General features: G+C 38.4%; 1 protein-coding gene across 4 annotated transcripts in view; it reads left to right on the forward strand.

Annotated features, from left to right (window-relative positions):
- The window catches only part of CNOT6 (CCR4-NOT transcription complex subunit 6), a 79486-nt gene that overhangs the window by 54416 nt on the left and 4426 nt on the right, over nt 1–20644 (forward strand). For 3 of the 4 annotated variants that reach the window (XM_039223577.1, XM_039223578.1, XM_039223579.1), the window contains 7 exons: nt 11110–11214; nt 11295–11363; nt 12434–12591; nt 13349–13503; nt 14091–14245; nt 15852–16082; nt 17842–18044. In XM_039223577.1, coding sequence (XP_039079508.1) covers nt 11110–11214; nt 11295–11363; nt 12434–12591; nt 13349–13503; nt 14091–14245; nt 15852–16082; nt 17842–18044 — 1076 coding nt within the window. The remainder of the gene's footprint in view (nt 1–11109; nt 11215–11294; nt 11364–12433; nt 12592–13348; nt 13504–14090; nt 14246–15851; nt 16083–17841; nt 18045–20644) is intronic. The other variant, XM_039223580.1, reaches the window with a different exon arrangement.

Consider the following 20644-nt stretch of genomic DNA (forward strand, 5'->3'; position numbering starts at 1 on the left):
CTTCGTATTGAGAATCCCTTGCTCTTTCATTTCAGAAAGATCCTCTAATGTTTGATATCTAGGTTTTAGGTTTCTTTCTTAGAAGTATAGTTTGACTGATTATACCATTTTTTGGACAAATCCTGTTGTTTTTCTGAGCTTGCCCCCACTCGCTTGTTAACATCTGACAACCACTGATACGTTCTCCATTTCTATAATTTTGTTATCTCGGGAATATTGTGTTAGAAGAATCATGCTGTATATAACCTTCTGAGTTTGGTTTTTTCCACTCACTCAGGTTAATTCTTTGCAATTCATGCAGGCTGTTGTATGTTTGCTTCTTTATATTGATAAGCAGTGTTCCATGGTATGGCTGAGTCATGATCTGTTTAAGCAGTCACCTGTTGAAGGACATCTGGCTGGTTTCCAGTATTTGGCTGTTGTGGATGAAGCAGCTAGGAACAATTCTATGCACAGATTATTATGTGAACCTAAGTCTTCATGTCTCTAGTATAGATGCCCAGAAATGCAATTGCTTGGTTATATTTTAGTGTCATTTAGTTTTTTAGGTATCTGCCAAACTTTTCCATAGTGGCTATACTTTTTAACATTTTCACCAATAATAAATGAGTGATCCAGTTACTCTGAATCCTCCCCAGCTTTGGTGTTGTCAGGTCACTATTGTTATGTTAGTCTTTCTGATGGATGTATAGTGATATCCCGTTGTGGTTTTAATTTGCATTTTCCTGTTAGGTAAAGATACTGCACATTTTTGCATGTGCCTACTTGTCATCTGTATGTTACCATCTGTGGAATATTCTTCATGCCTTTGCCCATGTTCTAATTGGATTGTTTTTTTTACTGTTGAATTTTCAGAGTCCATTATATATTCTGGATACTAGGTCTTTGTCAGATATGTGATTTACAGATACTTCTTCCCCAGTGTGTAGCCTTTACCCACTTAATACACCCAGTTCCAGCACTGCGAGGCTGTCCCCCATACCAACAAGCAGTTCTAGGAGACCAGCTATGTGTCCTGTAATTCAACTAAATTCTGATACTACCTACCCAAAGGTAGCCTCAGATTCCATGGATAAAGGGTTCAGTCCTACATGACTGCTACTAAGATTCCAGTCACAAAGCCGGGTTGTCACCTGTGCTTCTGATCAAGGTTCCCACAGTCCCCTCCTTGGGTTTGATGAGTTTGTGAGAGTGGCTTACAGTAATAAGGAAACCCGTTTACTCACTGGATTTCCCGATTTATTATAAAAGGATATAACTCCAGAGCAGCCAGATGGAAAAGGTGCATAGGGCAAGGTATGGGGAGAGGGCACAGAGCTTCCGTACCCTCTCCAGGAGTGCCACTCTCCCCAAATCTCCATGTGTTCACCATCCCAGAGGCTCTTTGAACCCCATGCTTTTGGGTTTTTATGGAGGCTTCATAACATGGACATGGCTGATTAAATCATTGGCCTTGATGATTGAGCTGACTTTCAGGCCCTCCTCCCCTCACTGGGACTGGAAGTCACATGGTTGGTTCCTGTCAGCAAGCCCCCATCCTCCTGTGGGTGCCGAAAGTTACTTCATCAACACAAGAGACACCTCTACAACTTCACTTCAGAAGAAAACCTGGTATCACTTTCAGGATTTTAGGAGCTTTAGGAACAGTGGATGAAGATGAGATATATATTTATTATAAATCACAATATCACACAAGGTCTTTTATGTAGCAGAGGATTTTAGTTTTCTTAAAGTTGCTTATCATATTTTCCTTTCATGGATCCTGCATTTTGGTGTCAAGTCTGATAATGTTTAGAATAGTTCTAGGTTCCAAAGATTTTCTCCTGTGTTTTGTACTGAACGTTTCATGGTTTTATGTTTTCCATTTAAGTCTGTGATCTGAGTTAAAATCGAGCTAAAAGAAGTGAAGATTAGTTCAGGTTTCATTCCTGTGCCTGTGAATGTCCAGTTGCCCTAGCACCAGTTGTGGAGAAGTCTGCCCTCCACTGAATTGCCTTTACACCTTTCCCCCACATCAGTTGGACATACCTGTGTGGATCTTTTTCTGGATTCTTTTTTCCATTGATGTATGTGTCTGTCCCTTTGCCAGTAGTTACTTCAAAGTGGAAATAAGGTAATTAAGTCTTGGAATAGGATTGACTGATTCCCTTACAATAATCTTTTTCAAAATGTTTTTAGCTATTTTAGTTCCTTTGCCTTTCCATATATACATTTAGAAAAATCTTGTCTATAGTTAAATATTGCTGGGATTTTGATTGGAATTGTGTTAAACCTGTATATCATATTGGGGAGAATTAACGTCTTGAATATGTTTAGTCTTCTGATCCATGAATTTGTCATGCCTCTCCCTATATTTAGAACTTTGATTTTTTTTTTCATCAGTGTTGTATAGTTTTTGGTATATAAGTCAGGTAAATGTTTTGTTAGATTTATTTCTAAGTCTTTTTGTTTGGGCAGATTTTTTTTTGAATGGTTGTAAATGATATTGTATTAAATTTTGCTTTCCATATATATGTTCCTGAACATAATACAATGGACTTTTTTTTCTTTATTTCACCCATTCTCCAACTCCCCCCCTCTTCCCTCTGGCAACTACTAGTTTTCTCTACTTAAGAATCTGATTTTTCTTTGCTCATTCATTTGTTTTGCTTTTTACATTCCACATATAAGTGAGATCATGTATTTGTCTTCCTCTGACTTATTTCACTTAGTATAATAATATTCCATTGAATGTACACATCACATCTTTATCCATCCATCTATGGATGGATAGTTGGGTTGCTTCCATATCTTGGGCATTGCAAATAATGCTTCATGGAATATTACCCATTAAAAGAGAGAAAGGGGGAGAGAGAGAGAGAGAGAGATCTTGCCATTTGCAATACCATGGATGGATGTACAAGATATTAAGTGAAATAAGTCAGACATGGTTTATATATCTTTTTGAATTGGATGGGTTTTTATATTTTTATGTTGTATCCTCCACCTTTTTTTTCTTTCTATAATTTATTTATTTATAATTTACATCCAAGTTAGTTAGCACATGGTGCAACAGTGATTTCAGGAATAGATTCCTTAAGCCTTTTACCCATTTAGCCTGTCCTCCCTCCCAAAACCCCTCCGGCAACCCTCTGTTCTCCATACTTAAGGGTCTTTTATGTTTTGTCCCCCTCCCTGTTTTTATATTATTTTTGCCTCCCTTCCCNCAGGCTCCAGGTTCTGAGCTGTCAGCACAGAGCATAGGGCTCGAACTCATGACCCGTGAGATCATGACCTGAGCTGAAGTCCGACTGAGCCACCCAGGCGCACTTAGAGTAAGGCTTCTTAAAAGCCTTTTAAAATTTTCTTGTTGTAACTTTGAAAATCAAAAATATAAAATGTAGCAACATGTATCTGTATACTGACCATCAGAATCAACAATTAATACTGTGTCACTTTTGTGTCTAATGTTTTCTAATGCAAAGAAATAGAACATTACAGAGTGTAAAAACCCTCTTTGTTCCTCTTTAGCTCCCCTTGTCATCCCAGAGGCAGCTACTGTTTTATGTCCCCTTAGTTTCAGGTTTTGTGATCTTAACAGTGTTTATTTTACAAAAATGCATTCATTTCTCTAAGGAGTCACAAACTTTATTTGAAGTTAGGGTCATTGGTCACAAATATCTGCATTGAATTAATGTGTATGAAAGCCTTTGAAGCATTGGGGAGTTTTAGGGCAGTCTTTGTGGCACCTTCGTATTGAGAATCCCTTGCTCTTTCATTTCAGAAAGATCCTCTAATGTTTGATATCTAGGTTTTAGGTTTCTTTCTTAGAAGTATAGTTTGACTGATTATACCATTTTTTGGACAAATCCTGTTGTTTTTCTGAGCTTGCCCCCACTCGCTTGTTAACATCTGACAACCACTGATACGTTCTCCATTTCTATAATTTTGTTATCTCGGGAATATTGTGTTAGAAGAATCATGCTGTATATAACCTTCTGAGTTTGGTTTTTTCCACTCACTCAGGTTAATTCTTTGCAATTCATGCAGGCTGTTGTATGTTTGCTTCTTTATATTGATAAGCAGTGTTCCATGGTATGGCTGAGTCATGATCTGTTTAAGCAGTCACCTGTTGAAGGACATCTGGCTGGTTTCCAGTATTTGGCTGTTGTGGATGAAGCAGCTAGGAACAATTCTATGCACAGATTATTATGTGAACCTAAGTCTTCATGTCTCTAGTATAGATGCCCAGAAATGCAATTGCTTGGTTATATTTTAGTGTCATTTAGTTTTTTAGGTATCTGCCAAACTTTTCCATAGTGGCTATACTTTTTAACATTTTCACCAATAATAAATGAGTGATCCAGTTACTCTGAATCCTCCCAAGCTTTGGTGTTGTCAGGTCACTATTGTTATGTTAGTCTTTCTGATGGATGTATAGTGATATCCCGTTGTGGTTTTAATTTGCATTTTCCTGTTAGGTAAAGATACTGCACATTTTTGCATGTGCCTACTTGTCATCTGTATGTTACCATCTGTGGAATATTCTTCATGCCTTTGCCCATGTTCTAATTGGATTGTTTTTTTTACTGTTGAATTTTCAGAGTCCATTATATATTCTGGATACTAGGTCTTTGTCAGATATGTGATTTACAGATACTTCTTCCCCAGTGTGTAGCCTTTACCCACTTAATACACCCAGTTCCAGCACTGCGAGGCTGTCCCCCATACCAACAAGCAGTTCTAGGAGACCAGCTATGTGTCCTGTAATTCAACTAAATTCTGATACTACCTACCCAAAGGTAGCCTCAGATTCCATGGATAAAGGGTTCAGTCCTACATGACTGCTACTAAGATTCCAGTCACAAAGCCGGGTTGTCACCTGTGCTTCTGATCAAGGTTCCCACAGTCCCCTCCTTGGGTTTGATGAGTTTGTGAGAGTGGCTTACAGTAATAAGGAAACCCGTTTACTCACTGGATTTCCCGATTTATTATAAAAGGATATAACTCCAGAGCAGCCAGATGGAAAAGGTGCATAGGGCAAGGTATGGGGAGAGGGCACAGAGCTTCCGTACCCTCTCCAGGAGTGCCACTCTCCCCAAATCTCCATGTGTTCACCATCCCAGAGGCTCTTTGAACCCCATGCTTTTGGGTTTTTATGGAGGCTTCATAACATGGACATGGCTGATTAAATCATTGGCCTTGATGATTGAGCTGACTTTCAGGCCCTCCTCCCCTCACTGGGACTGGAAGTCACATGGTTGGTTCCTGTCAGCAAGCCCCCATCCTCCTGTGGGTGCCGAAAGTTACTTCATCAACACAAGAGACACCTCTACAACTTCACTTCAGAAGAAAACCTGGTATCACTTTCAGGATTTTAGGAGCTTTAGGAACAGTGGATGAAGATGAGATATATATTTATTATAAATCACAATATCACACAAGGTCTTTTATGTAGCAGAGGATTTTAGTTTTCTTAAAGTTGCTTATCATATTTTCCTTTCATGGATCCTGCATTTTGGTGTCAAGTCTGATAATGTTTAGAATAGTTCTAGGTTCCAAAGATTTTCTCCTGTGTTTTGTACTGAACGTTTCATGGTTTTATGTTTTCCATTTAAGTCTGTGATCTGAGTTAAAATCGAGCTAAAAGAAGTGAAGATTAGTTCAGGTTTCATTCCTGTGCCTGTGAATGTCCAGTTGCCCTAGCACCAGTTGTGGAGAAGTCTGCCCTCCACTGAATTGCCTTTACACCTTTCCCCCACATCAGTTGGACATACCTGTGTGGATCTTTTTCTGGATTCTTTTTTCCATTGATGTATGTGTCTGTCCCTTTGCCAGTAGTTACTTCAAAGTGGAAATAAGGTAATTAAGTCTTGGAATAGGATTGACTGATTCCCTTACAATAATCTTTTTCAAAATGTTTTTAGCTATTTTAGTTCCTTTGCCTTTCCATATATACATTTAGAAAAATCTTGTCTATAGTTAAATATTGCTGGGATTTTGATTGGAATTGTGTTAAACCTGTATATCATATTGGGGAGAATTAACGTCTTGAATATGTTTAGTCTTCTGATCCATGAATTTGTCATGCCTCTCCCTATATTTAGAACTTTGATTTTTTTTTTCATCAGTGTTGTATAGTTTTTGGTATATAAGTCAGGTAAATGTTTTGTTAGATTTATTTCTAAGTCTTTTTGTTTGGGCAGATTTTTTTTTGAATGGTTGTAAATGATATTGTATTAAATTTTGCTTTCCATATATATGTTCCTGAACATAATACAATGGACTTTTTTTTCTTTATTTCACCCATTCTCCAACTCCCCCCCTCTTCCCTCTGGCAACTACTAGTTTTCTCTACTTAAGAATCTGATTTTTCTTTGCTCATTCATTTGTTTTGCTTTTTACATTCCACATATAAGTGAGATCATGTATTTGTCTTCCTCTGACTTATTTCACTTAGTATAATAATATTCCATTGAATGTACACATCACATCTTTATCCATCCATCTATGGATGGATAGTTGGGTTGCTTCCATATCTTGGGCATTGCAAATAATGCTTCATGGAATATTACCCATTAAAAGAGAGAAAGGGGGAGAGAGAGAGAGAGAGAGATCTTGCCATTTGCAATACCATGGATGGATGTACAAGATATTAAGTGAAATAAGTCAGACATGGTTTATATATCTTTTTGAATTGGATGGGTTTTTATATTTTTATGTTGTATCCTCCACCTTTTTTTTCTTTCTATAATTTATTTATTTATAATTTACATCCAAGTTAGTTAGCACATGGTGCAACAGTGATTTCAGGAATAGATTCCTTAAGCCTTTTACCCATTTAGCCTGTCCTCCCTCCCAAAACCCCTCCGGCAACCCTCTGTTCTCCATACTTAAGGGTCTTTTATGTTTTGTCCCCCTCCCTGTTTTTATATTATTTTTGCCTCCCTTCCATTGTGTTCATCTATTTTGTATCTTAAAGTCCTCATGAGTGAAGTCATATATTTGTCTTTCTCTAATTCTGCTTAGCATTATACCCTCTAGTTCTATCCATGTAGTTGCAAATGCCAAGGTTTCATTCTTTTTGATTGCCAAATAATACTCCATTGTGTGTACACACACACACACACACACACACACACACACACCACATCTTTAACCATTCATCCACTGATGGACAGTTGAGCTCTTTCCATACTTTGGCTATTGTTGATAGTGCTGCTGTAAACATTGGGGTGTATGTGTCCCTCTGAAACAGCATACCTGTATCCCTTGGATAAATACCTAATAGTGCAATTGCTGGGTTGTAGTGTAGTTCTGTTTTTAATTTTTTGAGAAACCTCCATACTGTGTTCCAGAGTGGCTGCACCAGTTTGCATTCTCACCAGCAGTGCAAAAGAGATCCCCTTTCTTCACATCCTCGCCAACATCTGTTGTTGCCTGGGTTGTTAATGTTAGCCATTCTGACAAGTGTGAGGTGGTATCTCAGTGTGGTTTTGATTTGTATTTCCCTGATGATGAGTGATGTTGAACATTTTTTCATGTGTCTGTTGGCCATCTGGATGTCTTCTTTGGAGAAGTGTGTGTTCATGTCTTTTGCCCATTTCTTCACTGGATTTTTTTTTTTATTATTATTTGTTTTTATAGAATGTGGTAAGTTCTCTATAGATTTTGGATACTAACCCTTTCTATGATATGTTGTTTGCAAATATCTTCTCCCATTCTATTGATTGCCTTTTAGTTGAGACTTTCCCTTTTCTAATGTATACATTAGGTGCTATAAATATCCCTCTTGGCTCTGCTTTTGCTGTGTCCAGCACAAATTTTGGTATGTTTTCATTTTCACTAATACAGTGCATTTAAAAAATTTCCTTAAAAACTCCTCTTTGACCTATGAATTATTTAGAATTTTCCAAGTGTTTGCAGATTTTCCTTTTGTCTTTCAGTTATTGATTTTTAGTGTGATTCTCTTGTGGTTGAAGAATTCCATGTGATTTCAGTTCTTTTACATTTGTTGGAGTTCATTGGTTTGTGGCCCAGGATTTGGTTCATACTAGTTTATGTCCCTTGGACACTGGACAAGAATATCAATTGGGTAGAATCTTATCTCAACTGGATCCTCTATATTAACTCTTGGGTCTATTAGATTGATAGTATTTAAAGGGTTTTTATTGTCTACTTCTTTTTTTTTTTGGGTCCTATCATTGTTGAGAGAAGAGTGCTAAAATATCAGCATAATTGTAGATTTCTCTGTTGCCCAGTTCTATCAGTTTTTGCTTAAAATATTTTTCAGTTTTGTCATTTTGTGGATGCATTTAGAATTGCTGTCTTCTCTTATCTTTATATAATGTCATTTTCTGTCTCTAGTAAATTTATTTTCTCTGAAATCAACTTTGTCTGATCTTAATTAGTCACTCTTGCTTTCTTTTGATTAAGGTTTATATGACATATCTTTTTCTATCCTTTTCAGCCTGCTTGTATTGTTATATTTGAAGCGAGTTTCATGTGATAACATACATAACTTATCAAGTCTCCTAATGCTATCATTTTACCATTTTGAGTGAAATATAGAATCTCCAACTCTATGACCTTAGATTTGCTCCCTGTTTATAGTATCATTGTCTTAATATTTTCTCTACCTATATTTAGAACCAAATCAGTGTTACAAAGATATTTTATGGGCTGAACATGAGTTAGAAATCTTAAGCAAAGGAAAGCCTATTATGTTTGTCCCTTTTAAAGACCATGGTCTTTTTTCTTATCTTCCAGGGTTCCTTCTTTTATCATTTGCTTTCTATTTAGAGAACTTCTGTTTCCATTCTTTTAGGGTAGGTCTGCTGGCAACAGATTCTCATAGTTTTCAGTCCTCTAGGAATGTCTTTATTTCTCCTTCATTCTTTTTTTTTTTTTTTTAATGTTTTCTTTATTTCTAGGAGAGAGAGAGAGAGAGAGAGACAGCATGAGCAGGGGAGGGTCAGAGAGAGAGGGAGTCACAGACTGAAACAGGCTCCAGGCGCAGTCAGCACAGAGCCGGACGCGGGGCTCGAACCCACGAACCGCGAGATCATGACCTAAGTGAAAGGCAGAAGCTTAACCGACTAAGCCACCCAAGCGCCCCTATTTCTCCTTCATTCTTAAAGGCTGTTTTCACTGGGGATTGGTTCTGGGTTGTGAGTTCTTTTCTTTCAACACCTAATGATATTGTGCCACTTACCTTTAACCACCATGGTTTGTGACAAATCTCATTCAAGTTGTGTTTCCTCTAGTTGTTACCTAGAGGGAAGGTGTTTTACTCTGGCTGCCTTCAAGATATTCCTTGTCTATAGTTTCTAGAAGTTTAGTTATTGTGTGGCTTGCTGTGGGTTCTTTTGAGTATGTCCTATTTGGATTTTTATCAGACTCTTGAATCCGCATGTTTGTGTTTCTCCAGATCTGGGGAGTTTTTCAGCTGTTATTTCTTTGAGTACTATTTCAGCTCTGTGCTTCTTGTCTGCTTCCATAACTCTGAGGACATGAACCTAAGAATTTTCTTGTGGTCCCACAGGTTCCTGAGGCTCCATTAATTTTTTTTTTTTCAGTTTTCTTTCTTGTTTGTTGTTCAGATTGAGTAATTCTTAGTGTTCTATCTTCAAGGTCACTGATTATTTCCTCTGATGCTTTATTTTTCTGTTGAAGCCATCCACTGAGCTTTTTATTTCATTTATTCAGTGTTTCAGTTTTTAATATCTCCCTATTTTTAAAAATGTTTTGTTCATTTGTCAAAACTTTGTTGAGTCTTCCTATTTTTTTCATTTATTTCAAGCATGTTTGTAATTTCTCATTGAAGCATTTATTGAATTTCTCATTGAAACATGCTTCCTCTATTTAGGTCAGATCATTCTAATGTTTTTGCCATCTTGGTGTTGGAGTCTTGTTTATCTTTTTTCATTTAGTTTGAAATCTTCCTAGTTCTTGGTAGAATGAGTGATTTCACCTGAAACTGGACATAGTCATATTATATTATAAAACTCTGGATCTTACTTAAACCTGTTTTTGCTGACTCTTTCTAACTGCTCTGACAGAGAAAGTGAGGGGGGTCAATATCTTTGGAATATCCTTTTTCATTTGGCATAGTTAATATCTTATAATCACTTTATAACAATTTATAAGTCATGTGTCTTTTTCAATATATAAAATGTATTAGCCTTTCATAAAGTAGAGCTGTGGTATCTGGGACCTTCAGTATTCAAAACAGTTCATTGTACTGTTCATAAGCACATAAATTCTTCTGAGTGGATTTGAGACTCTTGTAGATGTATGTAAATCATTACTATTTGCTGTCACTGGCACTTCAGAAACAATTATTAAATTTACAGATGGCTCACAGCCCTGGGGTTTTCTCCTTTCCTTAGTGACTTCATCTTCTTCTTCTTTTTTTTTTTTTTTTTAATTTAAAAAATGCTTTTATTATTTTAGAGTGCATGAGCAGGAGAAAGGGCCAGAGGAGGAGACAGAGAGGGAATATCTCCAGCAGGCTCCATGCTCAGCACAGAGTCTGACAGAGGGCTTGATCCCACAACCTGGGATCTTGGGATTATGACATGAGCCAAAATCAAGAGTTGGATGCTCAACCAGACTGAGCGCCCCAGGCACCCCAGAGACTTAACCTTAAATCAGATCTGTCCAATCTTATTACTTTGTAGAGTTTTTAAAAATCTAAATGAAGACTACATCTATCATGAGGATGTCTTCTTATTAGCTTTGTTGTGTTCTTAAGTTATGATTCTCTGATTCATTATAGTGGCTGTCCTCTTTGCCTTGTCCTCCTCCCCATTCTTCCCTGTCAGTTTCACTTGCTTTTGATTGTCTCAAAAGTGTTGATGAGGCAGGGCCAGATACAGAGCACTATTCGAGATCTTCTGGATTGACATCAGTCCCCAATAATTGTTTTCTGGATACTTCTGCAGAATGTGGTATCAGTCATTTTTGTTCTTCACATCAAGAACTGAAAAAATATTTTCTCTAGTTTGGTATCTTACTAATAACTATATATATTGCTATAGATCTAATAATTTTGGTATGTTTTTTCACTTATGCAATATTTTATTACCTTTCTTGGTTTCATTTTACCTTTTTAAAAAATATTTCCAGGAAATCCACTTACCCAGGATATAATGAACCTCTATCTGGAACCAGATGGAACAAGAAGGCTACTGAACTATTTGCTTGATAATTTGGCAGGTACTGCAAAAAGAAGTAAGTGGTCATTTGTTTAAATGATTTTTTTAAGAAGCTGTGTAAGAATATTACTTAATTTTGTGTTTATCTTCAACTAGTTTCAACAGAACAGCCACCTCCAAGATCTTGGATTATGTTACAAGAACCGGACAGAACAAGGCCAACTGGTTGGTAGCCTTTTATTTTTTTAACTTACTTTTACTTGGTATTACATATCTAACAGTGTTGTTGGCATTCTTTAGATTATGGGCTGTGTTATAGTTGAATGCTTGAGATTGATTTGGCTTGGGAAATCACAATAAAGAGTTATTGCTTACCTGGCCTCTGTAATATGCTGTAAAGCAATGCTTCTCAACCCGAGGCATTGTTATCCACTGAGGGACATTTAGCAATGTCTGGAGACATTTTTTGATTGTCACAAATAGGGAAGTGCTACTGACGTGTCATGGTTAGAGATCAGAGATGCTGCTAAGTGTGCTACAGTGCACAGCACAACCCCCCACAGCAAATACTTTACCTGCCCATAATGTCAGTAGTGCCATTGTTAAGAAATTATGTTGAAAAGATGCCCTTGCACAGTTAATTGTGCTGTAAAGAATTGATCAGATTCATTTGTTATAATAAATATACCACCATCTTTATATTGAAAGTTTTCAAACCCTGTTGTGTTCCAAATGTATGTGATACTACAGAATTGTTAAGACAGCTAAGACACTTACCTGAAACAGAAATGATGACCCCTAATTTCCTTTTAACTTAAATTGTATGAAAATAGTTTGGGAATTACATTATGTGTGTAATAGGATTTGATCTATGATATTACCTCTTTCCTTTTGCATGAATAATAATAGTTGTTCTTTAGAAGAAAATGCCTGTTAAGAAAACTGTCAGTTTTCCACATTATACACTAGCAGTTAGCAAAGTGGTAGAAGGAGTATAGAAATTAGGAGCCCTGGTCTTAGAGACCGAGTGGCTCAAAATCTTAGTCTTTGAGCTTTCTGCCTTCTGTGGGTACCTCTGAGGCATTAGATTACTATTATAATTTGTTCACCTATCTGTCCTTCCTTCCTTATCCGTCTTTATTTGTATCCGCTATGTCTGGCATATAGTAGCCTTTCAACGAATATATGTTGAATGAATAAAGCCAAACTTAGCATTTAAGTGAAAACTATTGATATTAATTATGTTTTTTTTTTTCTGCCACGTGTGTGAATAAGTAAAGTTATCTTTCCTACAGCCTTGTTTTCTGTCATGTGCTATAATGTTCTTTGTGATAAATATGCGACCCGGCAGTTATACGGCTACTGTCCATCTTGGGCACTAAATTGGGACTACAGGAAAAAGGCCATTATTCAAGAAATATTGAGCTGCAATGCTGATATCATAAGTCTTCAGGTAAGTCATCGGAAGAGGGTTTAAATTACACAAATGCCCCAGTGTTTTGCAAGGAGCAAAAGTGGGAATACATACCCTGACACATTTGAAGTTCCAGCTTTAGCAATCTTAAAATAATTGACTTTTTCTTTTTTCTGGGAGCATTCACTCCCTGCTTTGTTTAGCTGCACTGTGCTGCCAAATTAAGCAGATCAGTTAATTTGGGTTTTAGGCATTTGCTATGGCAGTTAAAATACTCATCTTTCCCTCTGAAATGCCCTTGCACACTGTGTTTTAATTGAATGGCAATATTACTGAAACTGTGGCATTGTCAAGGTATGGTTTTGCTTTACCATAGTAATAATAGAAGAATTAGGACATAGAGGAAAGAGCATTGGACCTGATGCACAGTAACTTTGGGGGTCTCAGTCCTACTCTCATAATGATTCATAGACCTTGGACAAGTCACTTTTTCCCCGTGGTCTGAAAATACGATCTGAATCTTGTTCCCCATAAGTTATAAAATATAAGAAAGGATACACATGGAGGTGTCTTTCCATTATATATTCCTAAGCAATAGGATACCATCTTGTATCTGTAAAATGACAAGGAAGTGTTATGACTGATTTCAGATAAACTATTTTGAAAAGATGTTACATTCCTCATTTTGCAGATCAGTCATTTGAAATTATCTCAGCCCCTCAAACTATACATATAAAGTTAATGCATAGGACTTATTTTGTCTAATGAAATAACTTTGCCATTTACAATTTTTCAGGAGGTTGAAACAGAACAGTATTACAGTTTTTTTCTGGTAGAACTGAAAGAACGTGGCTATAATGGATTCTTTAGTCCTAAATCTAGAGCTAGGACAATGTCAGAACAAGAAAGAAAACATGTCGATGGCTGTGCAATATTCTTCAAGACGGAAAAGTAAGTCCTCTTACATTTAAAAAAGAAAATTTTCTCAGTATTCTCAGCAAGTCAAGGGTGTGGAAATTAGTTGGCAAATAAGAGAATGAAGCATCGTATTGCTACTCAGTAAAACAGTACTCTTGAACGGTTTTGTTTTAAATCACCAGAAATGATCTTGTTTTGGAGACTTGTTGAAAGTGCTGCTGTTTCTTCAGGTGTTTACTAGGGTTTAACTCCAATTGTTAATTGAAACACCTTGTAATTAGCATTCCCTCTAGGATGGTAGAGGGATTCTTAAACCCAGATTTTGGAAAATATTTATTTAAAAATTACAAGATGGAATATTCAACATGAAACTTACACAGAAGATGACGTTATCTTAAGTTATAAAAGTATTTCAAGATGTTATATGTATCACTAATAGACTGAGAACAACTTGAAATGGATGTAGGAAGCTTGGTGTTAAGTGTGGAGGATTTTCCATAATGTGATTTACATGCCATTGTATTTGTTCAGGAAATTTGGGAAAACTGCGTTTCCCACAAAGCTAATACTTTGGTATTCCCAATTCTGTGTTTGTGTGTGTGTTTTTGTTTGTGTTTTAGATTTACTTTGGTTCAGAAACACACTGTTGAATTTAATCAGCTAGCAATGGCAAATTCAGAAGGGTCTGAAGCCATGCTGAACAGAGTCATGACAAAAGATAACATTGGAGTTGCAGTACTGCTAGAACTTCGAAAGGAATTGATTGAAATGTCATGTGAGTGACCTTTTCACTTCCTGTAAAATTGACCTCCAAAATCTAATAGCAGAAAATTAGTTATGTATTAATAGTCTTGTCTAACACCTGAAGAAACTCAGTGAGAATTTAAGTCCTTTCTAAAATATCCTATCCCTTTCTCTGTACCACAAAGCTTAAGGTTGAGAAAGCAGTGCCCAGAAAAGTATTTCAAACTTTGAAAGGCATAAAGCCAGAGGAAAAAAATGGTTTTTTTTGCTCCCACTATTTTTCACTCAAAAGCAATGTTTAAGTAAATATTAGTTAAAATAACTGCTCAGAAGAACTCCATACACCCCTGTAATTTCTTGGCAGCAAAGATACTCTGTAAGCTAACTTCTCCTGACCTACTTGTAATCATTACTTTAAATGTCTTGAGTTTTGGAACAATGGACCACTTATGTCTTTTTCTTTAATTTTTTTTAATATTTATTTTTGAAAGACAGCGTGCAAGCAGGGGAGAGGCAGAGAAAGAGGGAGACACAGAATTTGAAGCAGGCTCCAAGCTTTGAGCTGTCAGTGCAGTGTGGGCTTGAACCCACAGACTGAGATCATGACCTGAGCTGAAGTCGAGCACTTAACCGACTGAGCCACCCAGGCACCCCAATGGACCATTTATTTCAAACTAAAAGTATATTTAGAGTGACCATGAGAACTGAAAGTTCTGTCACTTGAGGAACAGTTGGAACTAGAGATGTTTAACCTGAGGAGTCAAAAATAAAGATGGAGCTTAGTGACTGTATTAAATATATCTAGGAAAAAAGGCTGTAGGTTTGATTTTGTGAGGCTCATTTTAGTACATCTTGACGAAGCCAAAAGTTTCAAGGAGACAACTGTTTTGGCCCAGATAGAATGGACTTTGTTCCGGGCGGCTGGGTGGCTTAGTCAGTTAAGCGTCCGACTTTCGCTTAGGTCATGATCTCGCGGTTCGTGGGTTTGAGCCCCGTGTCGGGCTCTGTGCTGACTGCCAGCTCAGAGCCTGGAGCCTGTTTCAGTCTGTGACTCCCTCTCTCTCTGACCCTCCCCTGCTCACGCTGTCTCTCTCTCGCCTAGAAATAAAAAAAAAAAAAAATTAAAAAAAAAGTTTATTTGAGAGAGAGAGAGAGCGCACACAAGCACGTGCTCATGATCAGTGGAGGGGCAAAAATAGAGAGGGAGAGAGAAAAATCCCATGTAGTCCCCACACTGCCAGACAGAGCCCGATATGAGCTCAGTCCACGAACTGGAAGNCTGCCAGCTCAGAGCCTGGAGCCTGTTTCAGTCTGTGACTCCCTCTCTCTCTGACCCTCCCCTGCTCACGCTGTCTCTCTCTCTCTCTCTCTCCTAGAAATAAATAAAACATTAAAAAAAAAAAAAAAGAATGGACTTTGTTCAAGTAGAATGCCCTCCCCTCCGAGGCATAGATGATTACTTCTCAGGTTTGTGGTCCAGTAGACTTAGTCGTCAGGTGGGAGATTGTTAGGTAGATTTTAGGGTCCTTTTTCATTTGGAAACTCTTGAGATACTACTTGCTTTCAGATCCTGTAAGAATATATGGGCTGATGGGCGGGTTTTGTCTGTCTGTTTCTTTTCTTTTTATCTAATATAGCTGGAAAGCCCCATCTTGGAACAGAAAAACAACTTATTCTTGTGGCTAATGCTCATATGCATTGGGACCCCGAATACTCTGATGTGAAGTTGGTTCAAACTATGATGTTCCTCTCAGAAGTGAAGAACATTATTGATAAAGCCTCACGAAACCTCCAGTCCAGTGTATTGGGCGAATTTGGAACTATTCCACTGGTGTTATGTGCAGATCTTAATTCTTTGCCAGATTCTGGTAAGAAAAGTTCTTTTATGTAGAATGCTTTTTTTGACTTAAATGTATTTGTAAGGTATCATTTCTCATAATTCCAAATTTAGTCAAAATGAATATTCACCTCGTAACGGCAACTGTGAATCAGGTTTAACGTTTTGTGTGCGAATAGGGAGACTATTTTGAAAATGAGATACCATGAAAATCTAAGGAAGGACATTAATCATCTTCAATAAACACGTGGTCGGTAGCTTGAAAGAATGTGTGAGTAGATTTCCATATTCCCAGGTGACACGTAATCCAGACTCTGAGAAGGTTAGTAGGACCACCACTTTGGGATTCCAGCAAGTAGTAATATAAAGCAGTTTAAATAGGATATTTACAGGATCTCCGTTTTGGTGGGCTTGATTAGAAAAATACACCTTAGGTGGAAATTGAGATACTTTATTTACACAGATCAGGCAAGTGATTTGAGGAAAAAAGAATAGGGATCTTGATTTTTATTACAAAATAGAAGAATACAGAAAGGCTTATTCTTGAATACTTTTCCATTGGAAAGTACACTGTACTTTCTATAAGTACACTATAAGCCACATTTCGTTCTTATAATATCAAATTAAGTATTTATTCCTTTTTATATTCAGCTCCTTCTTGATTGTACTCTGATTCACACAAAGCACTTTTCCCGGGACTTGTGTGTTGTGTGCATGAGCTGCGTGCACACGCACATATGTCCACTTGGGGTGGTCAGTTCACTAGCACATCACTGCCATCACGATACATGGGAGCTAAAACTATGTTAAAATTCGTTTTCAGGGCAAATAAAGGTAGCTGAGATCCGTAATTCTTTAGTCTGTGTCATCAAGCTGTCTGTCTGGGGATTACTGCTGCTGAAGTAGTTGAGGTCTAGTCTCTGGTGGTAGCTCATTCTGTTGAGCTACAAACTATCTGAGGGTCAAAGAGAGACTAGTCAAATAATACATAGTAAGCCTCATTTCAGTGTTAGAAAATACAGTGGCAGGTGCATGGGGAAGTGTCCAACCTTGCTAACTAATGAAATGCAAAGTAAAAGAACTATTTGTAGAGCCCATCTAACCAGTGATGTTCTCTTGTGTAATGGGCAATAGGTATAATAGCACATCTAATCCTAATCTTGGTATTTTATACCAGGTAAATAATTCAGCATAAGCAGAAACCTACATACTAAGATGTTGATTATGGTGGTCCTGAATTTTTTTTTTAAAAAAGGAACTGGTTTAACAAATAGGAAACACCAGGGCAGTTGTATTAAGCAGCCATTAAAAAATGGTGATTGAAAAGACACATGAGTTCGGGGTGCCTGGGTGGCTCAGTTGGTTGAGCATCTGACTTAGGCTCAGGTCATGAACTCACTGTCCATGAGTTTGAGCCCTGCATTGGGCTCTGTGCCAAGAGCTTGGAGCCTGGAACTGGAACCTGCTTCAGATTCTGTGTCTCCCTCTCTGCCCCTCCCCTGCGTGTGCTCTGTCTCTCTGTCTCTCTCTCTCTCTCTCTCTCTCAAAAATAAACAATAAAAAAAAGACACATGAGTTCATGTGACACAGCAAAGGAAAGTATAAAATATGCAGTATACTGTGATCAAAACCATGTAAAAATGGATTTAGATAGGTTCTAGGAAATGTAAAACAACCAACCATTTTAGGAAGGAGGAACGTGCGGTTTAAAGTATTTACTGTTATGTCATAGTTTTGTATGCTGCGTATCAGACTTGACAGTGAACAAAGGACCTGTATTTTCATTATAGGTGTTGTAGAATACTTGAGCACCGGTGGAGTAGAAACAAATCATAAAGACTTTAAGGAACTGAGATATAATGAGAGTCTTACAAACTTCAGCTGTAACGGGAAAAACGGGACAACCAATGGAAGGATCACTCATGGTTTCAAGTTGAAGAGTGCCTACGAGAGTGGCCTGATGCCTTACACAAATTACACGTTTGATTTCAAGGTGACTTTTGAGATTGAGAAGCTTTTCAAACCTCCAGCTTTTTTGGAGAGTCTTGTAACTTTATTATGTCTTTAAAATGTGGTTGCATAGAGGTGCCTGGGTGGCTCAGTTAGTTGAGTGTCTGACCCTTGATTTTGGCTCAGGTCATGATCCCAGGGTTGTGGGATGCAGCCCCACGTTGGGCTCCTTGCTGAGTGTGGGGTCTGCTTTGGATTCTCTCTTCTTTCCCTCTATGCCATCTCCCTCCCCCCAGCTGCTCTGTGTGCACACATGGTTGCGCTTTCTCTCAACCAGTGTGGGTGTGTGTTCAGCCTGGAAGCAGCCATCTCGAATCCGTTCACATCAGTGTTCTCTTATCACTCTTCTGTGGAATTTGATGTGATTGGTGTCCCATTCCTACTTGAGAGGTGCCTGATAGAATCATTTCCAGGGAGAGAAATCAGATGGAATAATGATAGTAAATCCTGAGTTAACTGTCACTGTTTGGGGGCAGTTACATTTCCTTTTTTTTTTTAATTTTTTTTTTTAATGTTTTATTTATTTCTAGGAGAGAGAGAGAGAGAGAGCGTGAGCAGGGGAGGGTCAGAGAGAGAGGGAGTCACAGACTCTGAAACAGGCTCCAGGCTCTGAGCTGGCAGTCAGAACAGAGCCCGATGCGGGGCTCGAACCCATGAACCGCGAGATCGTGACCTAAGCGAAAGTCGGACGCTTAACCGACTAAGCCACCCAGGCGCCCTGGGGGGCAGTTACATTTCTTATATGCTATTGCTAACAGCTGTTCAGAGAGTACCATGTAGTATCTAATTTGGTGTCAGTTGGAGTGGCATATTTCATCTCTCATATTTTAATTTAACTGAAAGGTACTCCTTGAGTGCTAAAATGTGTTTTATATTAGCCATTTTAAGATATATCTTCTATTTATATTCCTTCATACACAGTTAACGGCTTATAATATGGAGCCTTGCCTTAGAGCTTTTTTAATATCCTCATTTTTAATATCGATGGTTGTTTAGGGCTTGCATTCATCTGTCCTTTTTAACCATCTAATGAATTTCTGTTCTCCTAAATCTTAGATTTCCATTTCTAACCTCCTGGAAAAATAATCCTTCAGGTTAGATTGTAGATTGTTAGAATGTAAATACTAGTGTTAGCTGGATTTTAATTTCAGAGGAGGAGGGCCATTTAGACTTCTTTGAGAGACTGTTGAAAAGCTTGAAGTCTTTTTAATTTGACTTTGGAAGACCCACAGTGCTGTAGTTAATAATTTAACCCTGGGAACAAATGAATGTGTCAGTTTGAAGAGAGGCTAGAGGAGACTGGGGAAAATGAACATGTGAGCGACAGAAGAGTAATCAGAAGAGTAAAACCAGGGCAGTGTAGGAGCTTACCTGCCAAGGAAAGAAGGCCTTTCTAGGGAAAGAGTAGTGTGCTTAACGCTTCAGAAAGATGTTGGTTAAAGATGCTTCACTGGAGAGCTAGGCACGGAGACTAGAATGTGGTGAGTTAAAGAATATAGCTGGGTGATGAGGCAGTGAAAACCAGCTTTTTAGATTCTTGTTTTAAAGAGGAGGCAACGGGGGCGCCTGGGTGGCTCAGTGGGTTAAAGTGTCAACCTCAGCTCAGGTCATGATCTCACGGTTCATGAGTTCAACCCCCACATCGGGCTCTGTGCTGACAGCTCAGAGCCTGGAGCCTGTTTCAGATTCTGTGTCTCCCTCTCTCTCTCTTCCTCTCTCCTGTTCACACTTTGTCTCTCTCTCAAAAATAAACAAACATTAAAATTTTTAAAGAGGAGGCAAGGGTGATAACCAAAATGTGGGAGAGATTAGAGATTTTTTCTCTCTCGTTCTTATTGCAATACATGATAGGAGGAAGACACTTAAACTTGCTTCAGTATTTTTGCCTGAAACCATGTTGAGAGGCTCAAATTACAGGGAGGAGAGGGACAAACAGAGAGACGCCAGGCGCCGTGCATGGGGGCTGCTGAGGATGTTCAGGGCAGATGTGGCCCTGCCCTCATGGAGCTCACAGTGTGGTGGGAGAGGCAGGTCTCAACCACGCAGATGAGTGTGTCATTACACGTTGGGGTACGACTTGACAAGCTTGGAGGTGGTGGCAGGTATTAAGAGGGTGACTGAACTCAAGAGACAAAGGCTGAGAAGAAATGAACCAACTGACAAGTACAAGAAAGTGTTCCAGGCAGAAGGAACAGTGTACGTGGAGGCCCTGGGGCAAGAAAGAGCTTGGCACCTACAAGAAGTGTCTTCCCGCCCCACCCCCTGTCCCCCGACAGAAAGGCTAGCATGGTAACAGCGTAGTGAGCCTGGGAAAATAGTACAAGTTAGGGCAGAGAAGCAGAGGCCATACCATGAAGGATCTTGTAGGCCTCATTAAAGATTAGAAAGTCCAGAAAGAGGAAGAATGTACAATTATTGTCCCTAAACCGTCTTCATTCTGCTAGATTGGACATTTGGGGACAATTTGGTTTATGTCGTACCACCTCTCACATGCCAGTACTCCCCTTGTTTACCAGACGTGACTGTAAGGGTATGTCTTTAAAGCCCTCAGTATTTCAGTGTTCTCTTCTGTGAGGCCTTATC

Source organism: Hyaena hyaena, unplaced genomic scaffold (genome assembly GCF_003009895.1).
Source record: "Hyaena hyaena isolate Hyena2069 unplaced genomic scaffold, ASM300989v1 scaffold_1385, whole genome shotgun sequence".
In the NCBI taxonomy this organism is placed as follows: Eukaryota; Metazoa; Chordata; class Mammalia; order Carnivora; family Hyaenidae; genus Hyaena; species Hyaena hyaena.